The sequence below is a fragment of the Gorilla gorilla genome, chromosome 19, assembly GCF_029281585.2.
Source record: "Gorilla gorilla gorilla isolate KB3781 chromosome 19, NHGRI_mGorGor1-v2.1_pri, whole genome shotgun sequence".
NCBI lineage: Eukaryota > Metazoa > Chordata > Mammalia > Primates > Hominidae > Gorilla > Gorilla gorilla.
Genome location: NC_073243.2, coordinates 77,572,075 through 77,595,333, shown reverse-complemented (window position 1 = coordinate 77,595,333; position 23,259 = coordinate 77,572,075). Strand labels below are relative to the sequence as shown.

At 44.5% G+C, this 23,259-nt stretch overlaps 1 protein-coding gene across 6 annotated transcripts in view; it reads right to left on the bottom strand.

Annotated features, from left to right (window-relative positions):
* PDZD2 (PDZ domain containing 2) overlaps positions 1 to 23,259 on the bottom strand; it is a 472,513-nt gene that overhangs the window by 123,659 nt on the left and 325,595 nt on the right. For all 6 annotated transcript variants that reach the window (XM_019013353.4, XM_055367600.2, XM_055367601.2 and 3 more), the window contains one exon: positions 3,195 to 3,696. In XM_019013353.4, the coding sequence (XP_018868898.4) occupies positions 3,195 to 3,696 (502 nt within the window). The remainder of the gene's footprint in view (positions 1 to 3,194; positions 3,697 to 23,259) is intronic.

Here is a 23,259-nt window from a genome sequence, read left to right as displayed (position 1 = left end):
GAGGGTTTATTTTAATGTAACATTTTCTTAGAACAACTAACAGTCTATGAAAAAGAAGTACCTGACAAACAAAAATGGTCTGAATGATTATGAGCTCTTTTGTCATTTATTAAGTTTTTGCAGCTATATTAAATCATTATAAAGGCAGAAATGGAAAAATACTGACATGTTTAATCTCCCATTATTCAAATGGAATGAAATTTCCCGCCCCCCAAAGGCTTAAGAGGTAAATAGGCATTTTCTGTTTTTCTGGAAATTCCATTTTAGCATGACCTTGATCTCTGTCCTGGACTAAAAATAAAAATCCCAAGAACTTAAACAATCTTGTATGAAGGTCTATTGGTTCCAATTTGGGTGCCATCAGAATGTGGGGGAAAGCTGTGAAAATCTACTTTTTGCCAACCGTATCAATCCTGGGCAAATGCACCTAATAAAGATAATTTTATGGTTGAAAAGGGTGCTAAAATATTCGAGCCTGAGAAAATATGTGGTCCATTCTGATTTACCAAGACAAAAAGTATGACCCGGGGCCAAAAATCAGAATATGAATTATAAACAGTTACAAAGAATGCAAATTCCAGATGGCAAGTCTCCCCTTTCTATAGGCATATGGCTTTTTTTTTAAATGCCCTAAAGGCAATGGATCACAGTTTGGTTGTTTTCACTCTTTCATTTACACCTCATAGGATGTTTGACCTTGAGCATGAAAACAACGCACAGGAACTCTGATATGTGTAGTCTTCGAATAGCGACTCCAGAAGTTCAATTTTTTTTTTTTTTTTTTTTTTTTTGAGACAAGAGTTTCGCTCTTGTTGCCCAGACTGGAGTGCAACGGTGCGATCTTGGCTCACCGCAACCTCCGCCTCCCAGGTTCAAGCAATTCTCCTACCTCAGCCTCCCGAGTAGCTGGGATTACAGGCATGCACCACCACGCCCGGCTAATTTTGCATTTTTAGTAGAGATGGGGTTTCCCCATGTTGAGGCTGGTCTCGAACTCCTGACCTCAGGTGATCCGCCCACCTCGGCCTCCCAAAGTGCTGGGATTACAGGCGTGAGCCACTGCGCCCGGCCAGAAGTTCAATTTTAATTAAATTTATTATTAATAGAATTATTACATTTAATTAAGGTAAGCAGAGGATGAGTAATCTCTTAAAAGTTTAGCTTTTGTTTGTTTTTGAGACAGTCTCACTCTGTTGACCAGGATGAAGGGTGGTGGTGCGATTCTTGGCTCACAGCAACCTCCACCTGCCAGGTTCAAGTGATTCTTGTGCCTCAGCCTCAGCCTCCTGAGTAGCTAGGATTACAGGCATGTGCAACCATGCCCAGCTAAGTTTTGTATTTTTAGTATTTTTGGTTTTGCCGTGCTGGCCAGGCTGGTCTTGAACTCCTGGCATTAAGTTATCTACTTGCCTGGGCCTCCCAAAGTGCTGGGATTACAGGCCTGAGCCCCTGCACCTGGCCCTTTGTTTTAAAATCATTCCAAATTATTTCCACTGTGTCCTAGGTCAAATGAAGGCCTATTCTTGGGACTATACGTGAGATTCAACCTTCTTTGGTGCCTTAAACCTTCAAATGATTAAGGGAGCCAATACCCACAACCTTATTTCGTTCACATTAGGCTTTTTGTGTATGCATAATCTAATCATTAGGGAAGAAATCCTATCAAGATAGGGTATGCACTGATAAGAAACACATTATAATATTTTCACTGCCCTTAATTTGGAAGAGGTGTATATTATAATCTTTTTTTTTTTTGTCCTTAATCCTTTTTGGGGGAACTCATAAAATTAGTAGCAAATCATTGATGGAGACATCAACTTTTTTCTTATTCACACATTCTATTTACAAATAATGCCTTCTCTGTGTCCAACTTTATGAAGATCACCCAGCTCCTCAAATGAAGGAACATAATCTCTTGAGAGAGGGGCTACTGTAATTCTTTTCAACCCATTGTACATTTGGCTATAATGGCAGAAATCACACTTACCCCCAGGGCACCATTTCTCAGCAGACAAAACTCAACTTGATACTTCTTTTCTTGTTTTGAGACAGGGTATTGCTCTGTCACCCAGGATGAAGAGCAGTGGTAGAATCTTGGCTCACTGTAACCTCTGCCTCCCAGACTCAAGCGATCCTCTCACTCAGGCCCCCAGCTAATTTTTTGTATTTTTGGTAGAGACAGGGTTCCACCATGTTGCCCAGGTTGGTCTCACACTCCTGAGCTCAAGCCATCTACCATCCTCAGCCTCCCAAGGTGCTGGGACTACAGTCACAAGCTGCCACGCCTGGCCTCAACTTGATACTCCTACGCCCATTTTGATCTTTATAACTTTCTCTTTCATCCCTAAGGGGCATCTCCTGAGTCAGAGAAGAAACCAGTCAGCATCCACGTAGGCAGTTTATCGTTTCAAATGGAGCCTGCAGGAATATCTAAGAAGATTCTTGGAATGAACATGTCTACCCTAAAGAAATGCAATTCTCATAGGACAGAATGTTGGTTATAATGAGGGAGACCATTTGAGGCTAGAAGCTTACCCCTTATCATTCAGAATACACCTAAAGGCAAAGCAGGTGTGGTAACCAACTTTGACCCTCACAGCTGGATTTCATAGTATCAGAGATTTCTGTCAAGCTTCCAAACTTCCCTAGAACTCAGCAATGTAATAACGCGATCCCATGAAAACATCACTAATTTTGAACTGCTAAAAATAAAAGCAGATGCTTCCCTGTGTATTGAATACCCTTCCTGTGTAATACTGAGGCTTAGATGTTTGTGGTGTCAGCTGCCATCAGGAATTCTTGGCCTTGCAGCAGCGATTCCACTGGTGACAGCAGCGATAAATAACGATGCAGCGAAGTACTTTATCTGGACCTCACATGACTCAAATTTTAACACAGAAGGCTTGAGTTTTCCACTTAGGATCACTAGACTAGCTCTTTATTTAAGTAGGATAAAATGACTGGAGCTTTTTTGTCATTCTCCTCTGATCACTTTTCTTAATGCATTTGTTGGCTTCTCAATGCGAGGTCATCTTAGGTATATTTTTTAAACCTTAAAAGCAACTTCAAACAATATTTCTTTCAAAATTCTGGTTCTGAGCCCAGCTTGTATTTCCCGCATGGGCTGGGCTGCAAAAACAAACAAACACACATGATAAATAAAATTCTGGTTCCATAATCAAACCAAACCTTACCCGTGCCAGGCAGTCACTCGATTGGAAGTCCGTCTTCCCACCTTTTGAGAAGCGGCGTTTGTCATTGCTTGTGGTCAGAGGAGCATCTGTCTTTGGAATTCTATGCTCTGTCCCTCTGTCCACTTCTGACCTCTCTAGATGGGGTCCAGCCACCTCCTTGAGAGAATCTGGGCCATCTTCTAGCTGAAAGACATGGCCGTTTCCAAGTTCAGGGTCAGGGCCGTTCTCCAGCTCAGTGCTGGGGTCACTGGACACCTCACAGCCAGCGGTGCCCTTGGATTCTTCAGGGGCCTTGTTGGCAGGAGGCCTAGAGATGACCCCAAACTTTCTGGTTCGTTTCCCCTTTTTCGCAGTTCGGTCACCCAGCTCCAAGGTAGGTGTTTCTCCTGGTTCAGAGCTGTTGCTACTGTTGCCATTATAAGTGGAGTGGGCTTTGTGCTTAAAGCGACGCAGCATGATCAGGTAGATAAAGCCGCCATTCCAGCACTGCTCAGCCAGGTAACTGCAACAGACAGAGAGGTGCCAGTTAGAACCCCACACACCCTTCCTAGACAGCACAGCAGACAGACGCGTTCAAGGGTCCACCCAAGTGACGACAAGTTGGCCGACGGACTGAGGTATTGAGCTTCCTAAAGAGATTCAACACCCAATTCATTCTTTTCATCTATGTAATAATTGATACAAACAATTACCCCCAAACTCCCAAAACAAACACAAAACCCCATGAACTAGAAATGACTAATTTAAGTACCGTAGGATCAGGAGTTGGAGAAGGATTTTTCTAGGAACAGAGCCAATGCTAACATATCATTAAAAAATAAAATTCTTCTTCACTCCAACCATTTCTTGCATCGGAATTATGCTAGGCTCCCATCCATATAGTTCCAATGGAATAAAACTATGAGTCCCCAGGGTAAAGAATGAATAGAGTGGATTAGGGGAAGTATAAAGTTCTGCTCTTAGGAGCAAATAATCAACAGCACAACAATGGGAGCCTATGCCTCACTGAGTAGGGGTAACAGGTAATGACTGGTATTAAAAGCCAACTGATGGCTGGGTGCAGTGGCTCACACCTGTAATCCAGCGCTTTGGGAGGCCAAGTGGGCAGACCGCTTGAGTCCAGGGGTTTGAGACCAGCTTGGGTAACATAGCAAAACCCCGTCTCTACTAAAAATACAAAAATTAGTCCGGTGTGATGGTCCCTGCCTGTAATCCCAGCTACTCGGGAGGCTGAGGTGGGAGGATCACTTGGGCCTGGGAGACAGAGGCTGCGGTGAACCGAGATCACACCACTGCATTCCAGCCTGGGTGACAGAGTGAGACCCTGTCTCCAAAAACACAAAACAAAACAAATAGGCAACTGACTAAGTAGGCACTGGTGGCAAGAGTACACTGTTGAATGAGGATCAGGCTCACGTCTTGGTAACAGTCCCGGTTTAGGCTGATCACAGCACACATGGAGTGTCATTTCCAGTCTGGACATCACATTAGGAGGAGCACTGACAATGTGGAAAACACACAGACAAAGAAGGACCAGGACAAAAGGCTGTTGGAGACTGTGTCAACCAGGAACAGTCGGAGGAATAAAGGACGCTCAGCATGGAGAAGGGTCAGGGTCAGTCGCTTTTTCATGTATGTGAGGGCTGGCAGGTATTTAGAAGCAGGAAGTAATACAAAGGAGATAAGGTATGTGAAGCATGACATGATAACTGCTCCAGATCTTAAAGAATGATAAGAAAATACAACATCAAATGAAATGAGTAATTAGGGGTATTCGGGACCGGATCATCAAAGCTTTGGCAAAGAAAACCCTTGCGCAAAGTCAGGAAACCAGGCTGGGCTGGACCCTCCACTCGTGCTACCTAAGATAAAGCAGCACAAATCCCCGATGAACCCAGGATCCAGGAGGAACCCAGGATCCCTGATGAACCCAGGATTCCAGTGGAGCCTTCTCCACTGGAATCTTGCCACATTCTACACATCACTCGTTCCTAAGCAAAAGTGTCAACAACCAAATCCTTCACAAATCAGATTCGCTTCTGGACTTCATACGCCCACGCAGTAAAAGCCTGGGGCTACATGCAATGCTGCCTCTGAAGAAATGATGACTGCAGGTAAACAGACATTAACATGCCTTCTGTGATCCTGTCAGCAGGGAAATCAGACCTGAGAGCTGGGGCAGTCATTACATTACATTGGAAGGAGGCCAGATCATCAAAGGCATCCTCTCATTTCATAGTGAGCTTTCACTTAGGTAGCAGGCAAGGGAGCGGGAAGGAGAGGTGACCAGATGTGCCTGAAATGCACTAAATTCTGGCTCAAAGGCATATATTCCCCATACCTAATGGTCACGTTAATGGAATGACAGTGACTGTCTAATTAAAGGGGAGAATAATTCTGAATTTTTGCCATGGAATAAAGTGAACAAAAAAAAAAAGGGGGGGGCACTCATGACTCAAACATCAACCAAACCTTCTTTGATCCCAGGCTAGAAACCATAGTAGTAAACTTACATGTACAAAAACAGGCAGATAAAAGATACTGTACAGACACCAGGTTACCCTGCAAAATACAGAGGGACAAAGAGGCATTAAGACCATCCACTAGGCCAGGTGCGATGGCTCATGCCTGTAATCCTTGCATTTTGGGAGGCCAAGGCAGGAGGATAACCTGAGGTCAGGAGTTCCAGAACAGCCTGGCCAACATGGTGAAACCCCGCCTCTACTAAAAATACAAAAGTTAACCAGGCATGGTGGTGTGCGGCTGTAGTCTCAGCTACTCAGAAAATTGAGGCACGAGAATCGCTTGAACCCGAAAGGCAGAGTTTGCAGTGAGCTGAGATCGTGCCACTGCACTCCAGCCTGGGCGACAGACCAAGGCTCCATCTCAAACAAACAAAGAAACAAACACCATCCACTAGTCTCAAAAATAAAAATTAAACTTGTCTCTCAGCACAATTTTTCTATAATGTATAGATTTCATTTCTTTGCATTGTAAACATTTTTTCCATACTGGAAAAATCCTTGGAGAGGTATAAAATCCTAAAAGTAGGTAGCCAGGTGTAAGATTTTCTTTCAGAAAAGCACTACTATTTAAAATACATGTGCTCAGATGTCAAGAAAAACAGTGTAGGGCATAAACCCAAGACTAGATTGAGAGTGGGATGCCCAAGTCCTCATTCTGGCTTTGACTTAACATTAAAACAATGGCAACAGTTTTCCATCACACCTGACAGCGGGGTCTTCCATTCCATCACTGATGAACAGAAAAACAACTGTTGATATATCCATATAATGGAATATTCTTTGTCAGTAAAAAAGGAATAAATTATATGCTACAACATGGGTGAAACCTGGAAACATTATGCAAAGTGAAAGAAGTCAGACCACAAAAAGCTACATGATTCCATTATATGACATGTCCAGAACAGGCAAATCCACAGAGACAGAAAGATTAGTGCTTGCCAGGAGCTGGGGGAGAGGGGAATTGGGACTCACTGCTAATAGATCCAGGGTTTTGTGCGGGTGAAGGAAATGTTCTGGAATTAGTGGTGATGGTTGCCCAACCCAGCACTAAAATTCACTGAAATGTACACTTTAAAATGGTGAATTTTCTGGTATGTGAATATGTCTCAATTTTTAAAAAACAGTGAACATAGTATTATTGGGCAAATTTTGTGTTCATAGTGAATACAGTATTATTATGGGCAAATTTTGAGTTCATTCTTTGAGTAGGTGCCTCATAGACACTATTTACCTAAGAACGGTCTTAACAGAAGATGAAACTGCAGCTTGGAAATATCAATCAGTTTGCCCAAGTTCACATCACTACTGAGCAGCAGATCCAAACCTGCCTGATTCCAAAGCCTATGCTCTGCCCACTGTGCAATTCTCTTTAAGTCACGGTCAACCCTGCACTTTAGTTTCCTCATCTGTAAAGTGAGGGTGTTAAAATGGATCATCTCATTTGTTTCACATTCTAATAATTGTGAACACTAGTTTCCCAGGAAGAATTCTGGGGATAAGAGGAGCAAGTCATCCCAACAGTATTGATCTGGTGCACAGCACAAAACATAAACCTGGAAAAAATGAAATTTTTTTTTTTTTGAGATGGAGTCTCACTCTGTTGCCCAGGCTGGAGTGCAGTGGCAGAATCTCAGCTCACTGCAACCTCCAACTCCTGGGTTCAAGGGGTTCTCCTGCCTCACCCTCCCGAGTAGCTAGAATTACAGGTGCCCACCACCATGCCCGGCTAATTTTTTTGTATCTTAGTAGAGATGGGGTTTCACCATGTTGTCCATGGTGGACAGGCTGGTCTGGAACTCCTGACCTCAGGTGATCCACCCACCTCAGGCTCCCAAAGTGCTGGGATTACAGGCGTGAGCTACCACTCTTGGCCAGAAATATTCATTTTATCTCCAAGTTGTCTTAGGCCTCTGAAACATTTACGATCATCCTGAAAAAGATTTAGCTTGGAGACAAAGTTCATTTAAAATTGCTTTTTGGGAATCTACTTTTTATTAAATATGTTAAATCTCTAAACAACACGATGAGTGGTATGCAGAGACCTTTTCAGTACCAAAAAGTCTGGCCTATTGATTCAGAGTATAAGAACTTAGATATCTTTCTCCCCTGTACTCTCATGGAAGTTCCAAGAACCTTGGAAGGTGCCTGTGACTGAGACAGTATTTTACTTCTTCTGCAGGGTCCATTCTTGGCAAAATGACAAAGCCAAGAGGAGTTTATATTGAGTTCAGCACCATCTCCCTGTCCTCTCCAGCTTCCTGGCAATAAATAAGACCCTGTCACCTTAAAGGAACTGTATGACAGGTTATTTTATTCCTTCCTGGACACTGAATTTTCTAAGGTCTTCCTGCAGACAAAGGGCAATGAATGAATTATGGATGCTGCAGCAAGCTGGTGAGAAAGAGACTTTAAATAGGGGGTATTTTCTTAGAATTCTTTTTTTTTTTTTTTTTTTTTTTTTTGAGATGGAGTCTCACTCTGTCGCCCAGGCTAGAGGGCAGCGGTGCGATCTTGGCTCACTGCCAACTCCGCCTCCTGGGTTCACACCATTCTCCTGCCTCAGCCTCCTGAATAGCTGGGACTACAGGCCCCTGCCACCACACCTGGCTAATTGTACTTTTAGTAGAGACGGGGTTTCACCATGTTAGCCAGGATGGTCTCGATCTCCTGACCTTGTGATCCGCCCACCTCGGCCTCCCAAAGTTCTAGGATTACAGGCGTGAGCCACCATGCCTGGCCATTCTTAGAATTCTTTAAACCACCTTCAACATGAGGACTCCGCATTCTCCATCCATGTGTATTTAAATGATTTATGTAACTTTTCCAACCCCTTCTGACTATTTCATACATTCAAGTCCCTTTTTCTGTTCAGTAGGATCCTTACCCAGCATTAGAATCATTACAGTAAACTCTGAAGTCAGTATTTGAGAAAGAAATGGAATACAATCATGTTCTCTAGAAAAACAGAAGGCTTCCTCTCCATAAACAGGTATGGTTAGTCTTTCAGACACTTCTCCATCACATATTTTTTTAATTTGCAATTTTCCTCTGGCATGCAAAATTATTAAATCAATTAAGATTTATTTGACTTTGACCTTTGCAAGATGACTTTAAGACAAATGGAAAGACCACAGTATCCAGAAACGAGGTTCTGAGTTTTAGCCTAGAACTTTCCCTCTGAAATCTACTGTAGTTCTCTTTAAGAGACACAGTCTCACTCTGTTGCCCAGGCTGGAGTGCAGTGGTGTGATCTCAGCTCACTGCAGCCTCCACCTCCCAGGTTCAAGTGATTCTCCTGCCTCAGCCTCCCAAGTAGCTGGGATTATGGGTGCACGCCACCATGCCTGCCTAATTTTTTGTATTTTCAGTAGAGACAGGGTTTTGCCATGTTGGCCAGGCTGGTCTCGAACTCCTGGCCTCAAGTGATCCGCCCGCCTCAGCCTCCCAAAGTGCTGGAATTACAGGAGCGAGCCACTGCATCTGGCCAGTTGTAGTTCTTTACCTCACCAGGCCTCTTCTGGACACATCACGTCCTCCTCCCTTTCCCGCAAAAGGTGCCTTATCTCAAAGAAAGTTTTGAGCAACTCCTCTGTTCCTTGATGCTCTATCATAATTCTGGAGTCTGGGCTCTCCAAGGGTGGGAGTCCCGGGAAGAGGTTGGCGGGTGAGGGTGGGGGCTTAGAAAAGCTGGAGGAATAAAGCTGCCTGGAGTTTAAAGACCAAGAAAGACAAGAAAATAGATAAGAGACGGCCAAATACAGGGAGACGTCAGAAGGCTGAAGACATACATAATTTATCTATGCCGGGATTCTATTAAAAGAGGGCTTGAGGCAGCTGTATAGTTTTGATATTTGACTGTTTTGCCAAAAACCTTTGGAAGAAACAATTTCCAGGTACCTCTGAAAATCATCTTGGGCATTCAGCCATCAATTATTAATGCCTGGCACATAGTGTGAACCCATGGCGGGTACTGCCAAGCTGAACCATGGGTGTCTATGTGTGCAATTCAGAGTAACTTGGGGCCAGACGCTGTGGCTGACACCTATAATCTCAGAGCTTTTGGAGGCCACGGTAGGAGGGTCGCTTGAGCCCAGGCGTTCAAGACCAGCCTGGGCAACATGGCAGGAAGCTGTCTCTACTTTAAAAAAAAAAAAAATTGGCCAGGCGTGTTGGCTCACGCATGTAATTCCAGCACTTCAGGAGGCCAAGGCGGGTGGATCATGGGGTCAGGAGTTCGAGACCAGCCTGACCAACATGCTGAAACCCCATCTCTACTAAAAATACAAAAATTAGCCAGGTGTGGTGGCACGTGCCTGTAATCCCAGCTACTCAGGAGGCTGAGGCAGGAGAATCGCTTGAACCCGGGAATCGGAGGTTGCAGTGAGCCGAGATGGCACCAGGGCACTCCAGCCTGGGCAACCGAGGGAGACTCTGTCACAAAAAAAAAAAAAGAAAGAAAGAAAAAGAAAGAAACAAAAAAAACAAAGTAACTTGTATCACCACCACTGGGCACTGGCTTGTACTACAATGCCATAAACACAAGAGAATTCTGAAGACTTTTCACTGAAGCAGGCACTCTTACTTCATCTGAGTATGTCAGGTCCCTACACAGACAACAGGAGAATAAACACCAACCACAAGGGGATGTTTACAGATGAGTTATTATGACAGGGTCTGAGTTTATAGGACAGTACTAGCTGCTAATAGTCACCTTGTTGGACACACAGGATGGACAGAGAGCAATTAATTGTTTGTGCCCAGGATTTTCCCTCCCCTAAGAAGTAATGGGAGGCTACAAAGCTGTTTGTGGTCTTTTGAAAACCTGCTAAGCCTAATTAACTCAGAGAACTGTCTGATGCTGTAAATCTACAGGTTTCCAGAGAACAACTGGTTGAGAGGAAGTGTTAAATCTATACAGATTAATTTCCCAGGGAAGTCCTAGCTGAGAAATGGGGGCAAGTTTGGACAGCTCCATAAGAGGATGGGACCCAGGTTGCCAAGGGCACTCTCTCTCAGGTATCGCCTCCCTACTACACTGAATTTCCTCACAGATTCCACAAGCTTCCCTAGACAGAGTCAAATTGTCCTTAGGGGACTCAAGGTGGAATTTTTTTGGCTGAATATTGTCTAGTAAGAGTGGCTGACATCCCAGCCTGAGCAGCATAGTGAGACTCCATCTCTACAAAAAATTAACAGGTGTGGTGGTGCACACCTGTAGTCCCAGCTACTTGGGAGCCTGAGGCGGGAAGATCGCTTGAGCCTAGGAGGTCGAGGCTGCAGTGAGCCATGACTGTGCCACCTCACTCCACCCTTGGTTACAGAGTAAGACCTTGTCTCAAAAAAAAAAAAAAAAAAAAAAAAAAAAAAGGGGCTGATACCTTCAGTGTGCTCATAATACCTTTCCTGAAGATAATCGATTTTCTTTGCTAATAAAGAAAGGGAGAGAGAGTGAGCCAGGGCTTAGGTATATGAGACTTTGAAAACAGGTCAGAGTCTAGGCCTAGGAGTAGATGTGACTACAACAGTGCATTCCAACTGTTCGCTGAAGGAAGAGACTGAGGAAGTCACTACCAACTACTTCTCACCTCCTCTACTCAGCATAAATGGCTGGGGCTGAGCACCGCCTCCCTCCTCTCCCTTATCTGGAATCTAGAGCAGGGAATATAATATGGTTTGGCTGGGTGCCCACCCAAATCTCATCTTTAATTGTAGCTCCCATAATTGCCACATGTCATGGGAGGGACCTGGTGGGAGGTAATTGAATCATAGCAGTGGGTGTTTCCCGTGCTGTTCTCGTGAGAGTGAGTAGGTCTCACGAGATCCGATGGTTTTATAAAGGGGAATCCCCCTGCACATGCTCTCTTGCCTGCTGCCATGTAAGATGTGACTTTGCTCCTCATTTGCCTTCTACCATGATTGTGAGGCCTCCCCAGCCACATGGAACTGTAAGCCCATTAAACTTCTTTCCTCTATAAATCACCCAGTCTTGGGTGTGTCTTTATTAGCAGCATGAAAAACTAATACAGAATACAAATAAACAAATATGTCTTCTTAATTACAAAATGTGTACATTTAATTATTGTTATCACAAAATTTAAATTGGGAGACACATGCTGAGTGAAGAAATAATTAAGGTAAATATTTATTCGAGATTTTTTTCTGACCAATGATACATTATTAGTCATTCATGCCCAATTCAAATTATCAACTACCAAATCTTGTTACCATTACATAGTTTATTGTTTGTTTCTGAGACAGGGTCTCACTATGTCCCTGGAATGCAGTAGCACGATCATGGCTCACTGCAGCCTCAACCTCCCAGGCTCAAGCAATCCTCCTGCCTTGGCCTCCCAAAGTGCTGGCATTACAGGTGTGAGCCACTGCACCCGGACACCACATAGTTTAGCAGTGGAATTTAAGTCACACTCATCTATACACCAAGACAGAGGTCCATACTGCCCTGAAGGAACTGGGGCTTAGGAAGCCAGTGCAAATATGCTGATACTCTGGATACTGCTATTTCTGTCAGTAATGAACGTTTTTCATCTTTGAGCCAGGAGTCTGTCTTCTGCTGACATCCATAAAACTCTGGTGCATTAGCTTGGCAGCTTACGAGTAAAATCATAGTTCTCGACGTATAATGGGAAAATACACAAAATAAGTCAGTTTATAATTGGTCTTTTCCCCAACATTAAACCTGTAAAAGGAGCTCAATGACATTTTATTCTTGATACCAATGATTAATATAAACCAATACACATCTTAAAACTCAAACCAATATGGAAAATAATTTTTTTTTTCTTTTTTCTTTTTTGTGAGACAAGATCTCACTCTGTCGCCCAGCCTGAAATGCAGTGCTGCAAGCATAACTCACTGCAGCCAGCTGGGTGCAGTGGCTCATGCCTGTAATCCCAGCACTTTTGGAGGCCGAGGTGGGCAGATCACCTGAGGTCGGGAGTTAGAGACCAGCCTGGCCGACATGGTGAAACCCCATCTCTACTAAAAATACAAAAATTAGCTGGGTGTGGTAGCGGGTGCCTGTAATCCCAGCTACTTGGGAGGCTGAAACAGGAGAATTGCTTGAGCCCTGGAAGTGGATGTTGCAGAGAGCCAAGATGGCGCCACTACATTCCAGCCTGGATGACGGAGTGAGACTCCGTCTCAAAACAAAATGAAACAAAACAAAACAAACCTCATTGCAGTCTTGAACTCCTGGGTTCAAGTGATCCTCCTGCCTCAGCCTCCCAAGTGGCTGTGACTATAGGCGCAGGCCACCACTCCCAGCTAGTTTATTTTTTGTATGATAGAAATGGGGTCTTGCTATGTTGCCCAGGCTGGTCTCAAACCCCTAGCCTCAAGTGATTCTCCTGCCTCAGCCTCCCAAAGTTCTGGGATTACAGGCATGAGTCACTGAGTCCAGCTGAAAATAAACTTCTCTTTAAGAGAGAACAGAGGTAGAATTATATTAAGAGGAGTAAGAAAGACATAGATATTTTACTCTATGATTGCATAACACTCTAACGAAATTCAGGATACCAGCTTCTAAGGCAGCAGCTACATTTGTGTCAATCAGCATTAAGTGTCCATCCTCCACCTTTCCCTGGTTAAATTCCACCTCTTGGCACTCACTGGACCATTAGCTGCAATATCCCTCTGTGCTGAAGCGGAGGTAGTTCTTTTTCTGTTTACTGCTAAGAGCTCCTAGATTTAAGGAGTACGAAGAGGGAGAACTACAGAAAACACCAGATAAAAAGCAGCTAAATGATATGATCAATGAAAAAAATTATTTTGATCTCCATGCAACAAAGTTTCACTTTCATATTGATCTTGAAAGTTCACATCTCGAACTATCATGAATGACTTAAATTTACACTCTTACAACAAAGTAACTCCACCAATATGATGCACTGCACATTTCAACTCCCATAAAGCATCACAGGAAGGGAATAACAGTATGGCCTTTCTATCATGTAAGCTTACATGAAGATTTGGTTTCCTCAAAGGTTTTCATGCACCTCCTTTCTTTATGAATCAATAAAAGCGTTTTACAGTACCCATACACCTGTTGGAAATAGGAACTCGGAAGCTAAATGAAGCAGAAAATTCTTGATCAACGATGAGAACTGATTTTATAAAACGTACTGCAGAGATACTGGCCCTAAAAAGAGAGAGAATCTCTAGGCTTCTATTTGCCAGTGATTGCATTTCTTTATTAAATTACTGTGAATGGATCAAGGTTCCTTATAATTCTCTAAGATTTACCTGCAGTCTATACACAATCAAATTAGAACTCTAGACACACAGCTCTACCACACAACTTATCTTGATGAGGTCTGCCACATTTTCCTGGAGGGGTGGTCAACAGGGAGTGGTGGGAGTCAGACTTTGCTGTACATGATTGAGTCAGTCTCACCTCATCAGGGAACTGAGGAGCATCAGAACACATATGTAGGAACTCATTTCACTTTTCTTCCTCTTAACATGATGCTATTTTTGTTCATAAAATTACTAGTTGTTCATTACAAATTCACTCACTCATTATTCATTCAAATAGTTATTGAATAACTACTACAAGCTAGGCACTGTTATAGGCATTTGAGGACACAGAAGTGAACCAAGATTCCTGTCTTTGTGGAGCTTACAATCTAGTGGGGCAAACAGACAAACGACACACCTATTAAAGTAAGCATCCATCTATAAGGTGTGTTAGAAAGTGAGATGGGCTACATGAAATAGAAAACACTGAAAAGGCTGGGTGCTGTGGCTCACATCTGTAATCCCAGCACTTGGGGAGACTGAGGCGGGTGGATGATTTGAACTCAGGAGTTCAAGATCAGCCTAGGCAACATGGTGAGATCCCATGTCTATAAAAAATACAAAAATTAGGCAGGTGCAGTTGTGCGCACCTCTGGTCCCAGCTACTTGGGAGGCTGAGGCTAGAGAATCGCTTGATCCTGGGAGGCAGAGGCTGTAGTGAACCAAGACTGCGCCATTGCACTCCAGCCTGGGCAATGGGAGTGAAACCCTAAACGAAACACTGAACAGGCTACAAAGGTTCCAGCATGCAAAGGGTTGGAAGTCAGGTTGAAATTTTAAATTCTGCGGTTAGAGTAGCCCCACTGGGAAGAATACATTGAATAAAGACTTGAAGAAGGCAAAGAGTTGGCCGTGCAGCTACCTGGGAGAAGAGTGTTCCAGACAGAGGGAACAGCCAGCGTAAAAGTGGTAAACTGGAATCATACCTGCTGTGTTGGAGAAACAGCAAGGAGGCCTTTGTGGCTGAAAAGTAGTGAGTGAGGAGTAATAGGAGTTAGGAGAGGTAACAGAGACCCATTTATGCAAAGACTTCTAGGCTGTTGTTAAAGACCTTTGTGCAAATTGGGGAGCTACTGAGTTTTCAGCAGAGGAGGAATGTGAAATGTATTATGTCTCAATATGACCCCTTTGTTTCTGTGTTGGGAATAGACTATGATTGGGCAAGGTTAGAAGCAGAGACCAGAGAGAATAACATCTACAGGAATTCCAGTGAGAGAAAAGGTGGCTCACTGTAGAATGGCAGTGAAAATGGTAAGAAATGGCCAAAATCATCATCAATTATGAAGCTAGAGACAACAGCTTTTGCTTTTTGATTGGATATGGGATGTGAGGAGTCGAGATGGTACTATGGTTTTAGTGTATGTGTCCCTCCAAAATCCCAGTGTTGGAACTTAAATCCCAATGTGATAGCATTAAGAGGTGAGGCATTTAGGATGTAATTATTTCATGGGGCCAGAGGCCTCGTGAATGGGATTAGCTATCTAATAAAAGGACTGGAAGAACTAGCAAGGCCTTTTCTGCTCTTCCATTCTTCCTGCTATAAAAGGACACAGTGTTTATCCCCTCTGGAGGATGCAGCAACAAGGTGCCATCTTGGAAGCAGAGCCCACACCCTTACTAGACACCAAGCTTGCTGGTGCCTTGATCTTGGGCTTCCCAGCCTCCAGAACTGTGAGAAGTAAGTTTCTGTTTTCATGAATCACCCAATATGTGGTATTTTTGTTATAGCAGCACAAATAGACTGAGACAGGTGGTGTCTAGGTATCTGAGCACCTGAAAGGATGGACTGAGCAGTCATCACCTGAGGGTGTAGAGCAGCTTTCTGGGGAAGGGTCTATCTGACCTATTCTGAATGCATAGATCTATTCAGAAGTTCTGGACACCTTGAGTTTGAGGTGCTCATGTGGTAGTTGTGAGGCAGCTGGATATCTGAATCTGGATTTGGGGGCAGCAGACTGGTCTAGAGATAAAAGTGTGCAAAGTGTCAGCATGTTGATGGTGAAGTCTCCTGAAGATAAATACCTTTAGGGGGATTTCCTAGGTCAAAGGTCTTATTGGATCATAAGCACATTCAAATTCTTTCATATGTACTGCCAATCTTTCCTTTAGCAAGAGGGTGACAATTTAGAATCCCATCAGTGGTGCCTTAGAGAACCCATGTGTTCCTGAATATTGTCACTCTTTTTTTTTTTATTTATTTATTTTTGAGGTGGAGTCTCGCTCTGTCACCCAGGCTGGAGTGCAGTGGCGTGATAACGGCTCACTGCATCCTCCACCTCCCAGGTTCAAGCAATTCTCCTGCCTCAGCCTTTGGAGTAGCTGGGATTACAGGCACCCACCATCATGCCCGGTTAATTTTTGTATTTTTAGTAGAGACAAGGTTTCTTCACGTTGGCCAGGCTGGTCTCGAATTCCTGACCTCAAGTAATCTGCTCACCTTAGCTTCCCTAAGTGCTGGGATTACCAGCGGGAGCCACTGTGCTCTTCTGACTCTTTACAATCTTGTCACTTTTGTCGCTCTTTATCATCCTTGCCAGTCTAATAACCAAAAGCTACCTCACTTTACTTCAAATCCACAAGTCAGTGATGACTACTGAGGTCAAAATTCTTAGTAGTCATTTGTCTTGAAAACTGCCTATTTTTGCCCTTTGTAAAACTATTTAGTCGGGCCGGGCGCGGTGGCTCACGCCTGTAATCCCAGCACTTTGGGAGGCCGAGGTGGGCGGATCACCTGAGGTCAGGAGTTCGAGGCCAGCCTCAACATGGAGAAACCCTGTCTCTACTAAAAATACAAAATTAGCCAGGGGTGGTAGTGCATGCCTATAATCCCAGCTACTCGGGAGGCTGAGGCAGGAGAACTGCTTGAACCTGGGAGGCGGAAGTTGCGGTGAGCCGAGATCGCGCCACTGCACTCCAGCCTGGGCAACAAGAGCAAAACTCCGTCTCAAAAAATAAATAAATAAATAAACTATTTAGTCTGTGCACCCTCGTGCACCAGCACAGTGGCGGCACCACAAAAAAATGCTGGTCCATGAAAAGATCCATTAAAAACAAAAAAAAAGACTCTTTAAAAGATGACTTTACTGAGGCATATCCAACATATATAATTCATCTGTTTCAAATGTATAATTCAATGATTTTTAGGAAATTTACCAAGTTGTGTGACCATCACCATAAATCAGTTTAGGACATTTTCATCACTCTAATAAGATCCCTCATGCCGCCCACTTTACAGTTAATGCCCATTCTAATCCCAGCCACCACTTTCTATCTCTAGAGCCATTTACCCCCTACAAAATCTCAATTTGTGAGAACATGTCCGTTTTTTGTTTTTTTTTTTTTTTGGAGAGGGGGCCTTGCTCTGTCACCCAGCCTGGAGTACAGTGGTGTAATCTCAGCTCACTGCAACCTCTGCCTCCTAGGCTCAAGCCATTCCCGCACCTCAGCCTCCTGAGTAGCTGGGACTACAGGTGTGCACCACTATGCCTAGCTAATTTTTTGTATTTTTGGTAGAGACAGGGTTTCACCATGTTGCCCAGGCTGGTCTCCAACTCCTGAGCTCAAGCGATCTGCCCACCTCAGCCTCTCAAAGTGCTGAGATTACAGGCATGAGCCATCGTGCCTGGCTGAACATGTCCTTTTGGTGGTATCTTTCTCACTTTCCTTCTCACTTTCCTAACATGCCCCATTACCCTGAAGAGACAGATCTCATAGTCCTGCTAGCATCTCACACATCCCTTCCCCTCACATCAGTCCAGTGAGTATCTACCATTCCATCTAGTTTAGGCCATGAATCCCCTGGTGGCCCCTTCCACCACCAAAGCTTGCTCATGTGACCCCACTTCAGTGGAGAAAGCATCCTCTCCACATTATTCCCACCATTCCGACGTCACAAATCAACTCCACTTTGTCATCATGCAACCAAGTCTTTCCTCATTAACAAAAGCTCCAAACACTGCTAAAGTAATAGTATATGATATGTTTTTGTTTTTATCTATCCAGGATGCTGTAACAAATTACTGTAGACTGGGTAGCTTATTCACAACGGAAATTTATTTCTCACAGTTCCGGAGGCTGAAAGTTCAAGATCAAGGTGCAGCAGACTTGATATCTGGTGAGGGCCACTTCCCATTTCACTGATGGCGCCTTCGTGTTTTGTCTTCATATAGTGGATGAAGTAAAGGAGCTCTCTGGAGTCTGGTTGTTGTTTTGTTTTGTTTTGTTTTTTGAGACAGAATTTCGCTCTTGTTGCCCAGGTCAGAGTGCAGTGGTGCAATCTCGGCTCACCCCAACCTCTCCGCCTCCTGGGTTCAAGCAATTTTCCTGCCTCAACCTCCCTAGTAGCTGGGATTACAGGCATGCGCCACCATGCCTAGCTAATTTTGTATTTTTAGTAGAGACAGGGTTTCTCCACATTGGTCAGGCTGGTCTCGAATTCCCAACCTCAGGAGATCCACCCACCTCAGCCTCCCAAAGTGCTGGGAATATAGGCGTGAGCCACCGCGCCCAGCTTGTTTTTTGTTTTTGAGACAGAGTCTCACTCTGTCGCCCAGGCTGGAGCACAGTGGTGCGATCTCGGCTCACTGCAATCTCTGCCTCCCGGGTTCAAGCCATTCTCCTATCTCAACCACCCGAGTAGATGGGATTACAGACATGCACCACCACGCCTGGCTAATTTTTGTATTTTTAGTAGAGATGGGATTCCCCCATGTTGGCCAGGCTGGTCACGAACTGAAGTCTCTTTTATAAGTGCGCTAATCCCATTCATGAAGGCACCACCCTCATGATCTAATCACCTCCCCAAGGCCTCACCTCCAAATACTTTTGCATTGGGGATTAGATTTCAATATGTCGATTCCGGGTGGAGAGACCATTCAGTCTATAGCAGTTGTATATGCTAATATATTCATGTTACCATGCAATCATATCAACTGCATTTTATTTTTTACTTTCTCTATGTATTTGTGTCCAAATCTCTCTACTTTCTTGGCCCAGCTCATGTGCTAATAAGCTTCCAAACCTCCCCTGTGCCCTGCTCCCTGGACCAGCCAAAAACATGTGTTTCCTATTACAGGGGGCTTTGCTATGACTTGTCCTTCAGAGCTGAAGATTGCCCAGGGCTGAAAAACAGAAAATCCAGGGCATCCTCCTCCCCAAGTCTTCAGCCCTGCCAGGTACATTGCCTGTGGCAATTCCTGTGCTTTCCTACACATAGCAGTGCCCTTAGCCTTGCCTTGGAAGAGGCTACTATCAACGCCCAGGGATAACTGAGGGCAGACCGTATCTCAGAGATTATGTCTGATGTATCTTCTAACCTCAAGGCCACCACACCCTGAAAAGTGTGTCAAAGATGATCTAAGGGCTGAGTTGCACACTGCCCCTGTCACATCTCCCATGTTCCTCCACTGTGAGAGCTGCTAGCACATTTGCCATTTCTGCCTGACTTTCTCCAAACCAGCCAAATCCAACAGGTCACAACGGGCCAGTAAGTAAGCCTCAAGCCCGCATAGTGCAGCATCCAAAAGGCGGCCACTCTCCTTACCTTCCTCAGAGGCGACTCTAAAAGAAGGGAGATTCCCATGGGTCCATGTATCTCAGAAGGCACTTGATGCTCCTCATACACAAATTCAAACATTGACGGCATGTCTGTACCCTCCAGTTCCCTTCCCTTTCAAGTGGATCCAGCTCCATCTTGAAACAATTTCCCCAGCTTGCCTCAATTCTTCCCAGCGTCCGCTCCATTCCCTGGGCCAGAGCCTGCTTCCACCTTGTGCCAAGCCTGGTTTCACTTATGTCAAAACAGCTTCCATCAAAATAGTGGGCTTCTTTTCTGAATTTACTTCACAATTTTGAAACCAGCAGAGAAAAGATATTCAAGAAATTGCAAAAATGACTATCCCCATCAACACGTTCTGGCTAAGGTCACGCACTGTTCTCCTGAATCTCTTCTCTACAGTGTACGGAGCATTTTTGAAGATCTGATTTTCTCTTTCTTTTCAGAGGCTCTGTGGCAGGCAGGCTGGTGGGGCCGGCAAGTCCCCTAATCTACGATGGCTCATGCAGACTGGCTTGCTAAGTTCTGTGACCTTCCTCCCCAAGCAAAGGATACTCCTTAGAAGCCAAGTTAGTTGGATATTTTCCCTGTTGTTCATCTGTCTTCACAATTCTTTCGAATTTTTCCTCTTGGTTTATAGGACTTTGATTACAAGAAAACTAAACCAACAGAACCCTGGCCTAGAAAAACGGATAAGCCATGTCTTTACAGATGTTGACAGAGCAACTTTTAAGTCTTGGATTCTGATCAGTGCACTCTTCATGGGTCCTGTTGACAACTGAAACTGTGATGGGTTCAATGTCTCTGCGACCCCTGGTTCTCAGTTATATTCAGACAGGAAAATGCAGAGGCATTTGAATTTATCTACTGGGATTTAATTTAAAAATAATGGTAAGTGAAGCATTAAGGAAACCCTAAATTGTTGGATACACAAACACAAATGTTGAAAATGCAAAGCTTGCTTTTAATGGTATGTTTATTTTAGGAGTTCCAAAAACTAACGTGGGTTTTATAAAAGACATGGGGGGAGGTACAATATTAACTACAGTACCTATAATCTGTGTACTGTGTTAACTGCACACACACATCAGCTCATTTCAATCTAAAACAACCCTACCAAGGTAGAATTCATAATCTGTCTTTTAAAGGTAAGAAAACTGAGGTTTAAAGAGATTAACTTGCCCAAGGTCAGAAAGCTGAAAACAGTAGAGCTGGGATTCAACTCTGCCTCTGTCTGATTCCCAAAAAACAAAACAAAACAAAACAAAAACCCTTACCATGACCTTGGGATTCCCTATGGCAAAGTCCCATCCTAATGCTGCTCATCATGACCGGGTTTGGATAAGGAGAAGGGCTGCAGCTTCAAACAACCCAAGGAGGACTTGCCCCACTTTAACTTGATAAAGGATTGCATTTTAAGTGTTCTGGTTGGTGTTTTTTTTTTTTATTTTTTTATTTTTGGAGACGGAGTTTCACTCTTGCCCAGGCTGGAGTGCAATGGTGCGATCCAGGCTCACCGCAACCTCTGCCTCTTGGGTTCAAGTGATTCTCCTGCCTCAGTCTCCCGAGTAGCTGGCATTATAGGTGTGTGTGCCACCATGCCTGGCTAATTTTTTGTATTTTTTAGTAGAGATGGGGTTTCGTCATGTTGGTCAGGCTGGTCTTGAACTCCTGACCTCAGGTGATCCACCTGCCCTGGCCTCCCAAAGTGCTAGGATTACAGGCGTGAACCACTGCGCCCAGCTGAAGTTTCCATTTTTAAAGCAGCTCCAGAAAGCAGTTTCTTGTAAAGCCCCAGCTCTTAGAGCCGGTAACCTTTGATATGCAAATACAGGCCATTAGAAACTGGGTCTACCCAAACATGGCGATTCTCACTGTTGTCTTCTTGCCCTTGCCCCACACGTGCCTGGCAACATATCCCCCCGTGTGTAGAACATCATGGTGCCCTGTATTTGCATATTAAAAGGCTAGGGTGGGAGGGCCAATGTTTTTGCAGGTTACATGAATGACATGTCTGGTCAAACCAATCCCCTGTGCCCTATGCAAATCAGACACTGCCTCCTCCAGCCTCTACACATACCTGGCTGGTTTCCACCCCACTTGGGGGTCTCTTCTTTTGGCTTTGGAGCTCTCCTCCGTCTCTGTATGGGAGAGCCTCTTCCTTCTGCTTTCTCTTTTCTTTCTTGCTTATTAAACTCTCTACCACTCCTTAAAACCACTCCACGTGTGTCCGTGTCGTTTTATCTAATTTGACTGGAGAGGAAGAACCTGGTGTTGCTCCACTCATCGGAGCCCTATCAGTATTAGGTTGGTGCCATTAAAATGGCAAAAAAACCGGCCGGGCGCTGTGGCTCATGCCTGTAATCCCAGCATTTTGGGAAGCGGAGGTGGGCGGATCATGAGGTCAGCAGATTGAGACCATCCTGGCTAACACGGTACGGTGTAAACCCCGTCTCTACTAAAAATACAAAAAAATTAGCCGGGCGTGGTGGCGGGTGCCTGTAGTCCCAGCTCCTTGGGAGGCTGAGGCAGGAGAATGGCGTGAACCTGGGAGGCGGAGCTTGCAGTGAGCCGAGATCGCGCCACTGCCCTCCAGCCTGGGCGACAGAGTGAGACTCCGCCTCAAAAAAAAAAAAAAATTTTAAAAAAGGCAAAAACCGCAATTAGTTTTGTACCAACCAAATATTTCCCAAAAAGGAGATGGTGGGAAATAACGGTCGTCAAAACAGGCTGGTCAGGAATGGACAGGACTTAGCTAATCTGGATGTAAAAGAAGATGGTGGAGGCATATTTGGGAAGCCAGGTTGGATGAAAGGCATCCACAAAGATTTCTGTTCAATCTGTGGGCTGGTAGTGGGAAAAAAAACAACAAAAAAAGGCCCCTTCCGATTGGGACTCTCTGTCCCTAATACCTAAAGAGCTTTATCCAAATTCATCTGAATATTAACTATCTGGTGCAAGATTATCCTTTGTTCAGGTCTCAGCACTGCCATTTGGGCCCTTGGAAAAGCCATAAAACTTCAGAGATGAGTCCCTCAGGCTCATCTACCTACAGGAGGCTTCAATGGGATAATGGACTCAGATGGTGGGATTCCCACCTGCCACACAGTAAATACCAATTACCGTTAGTTCCTTTCTCAGTCAGAAATGTTCTGAGTAATCAGAGGACAACTAGTTAAACTGGTCTGCTGTGACTGTCCAGGCTGGAAGCCCTGAAAAGTGAACTCACACAGGGTGGTGGGTCCAAACACGTTCTGTGGTAGGAGTGGGACAAAAGGAACTGTAGCCATGTCTGGAAAAATCAAGTTCACATGAACAGGCAGAGTCAGAAATGGACTCTAAAACTCAAGGGCTGGAAAGCTGGGGCAAATGTACCCTAGAGGCAGAGCCCCTGCTGGCCCCTTGAGGAGACGTATTGTGAGAGCTGGGTGGGCCTACGTCATGGCACTGAGAAGGATGGGTGTGTGTGTGAGCATGCCTGGGTGCTGGGCATTGGGGGATTGAGCTAGTGTAGACCCTCAGCACAGAGTGGGGCTAACTGCAAGCCACGCTCTTCTGCCAGAGAGAGATGAGACAGATGTTTTTCAAAATACAGACCAATGTTGGACTCTTGGGTTGCTTCCCGGTCCATCAGCTGGAGTCTGACTCTTAACTCCCAGGGCAACAGAAC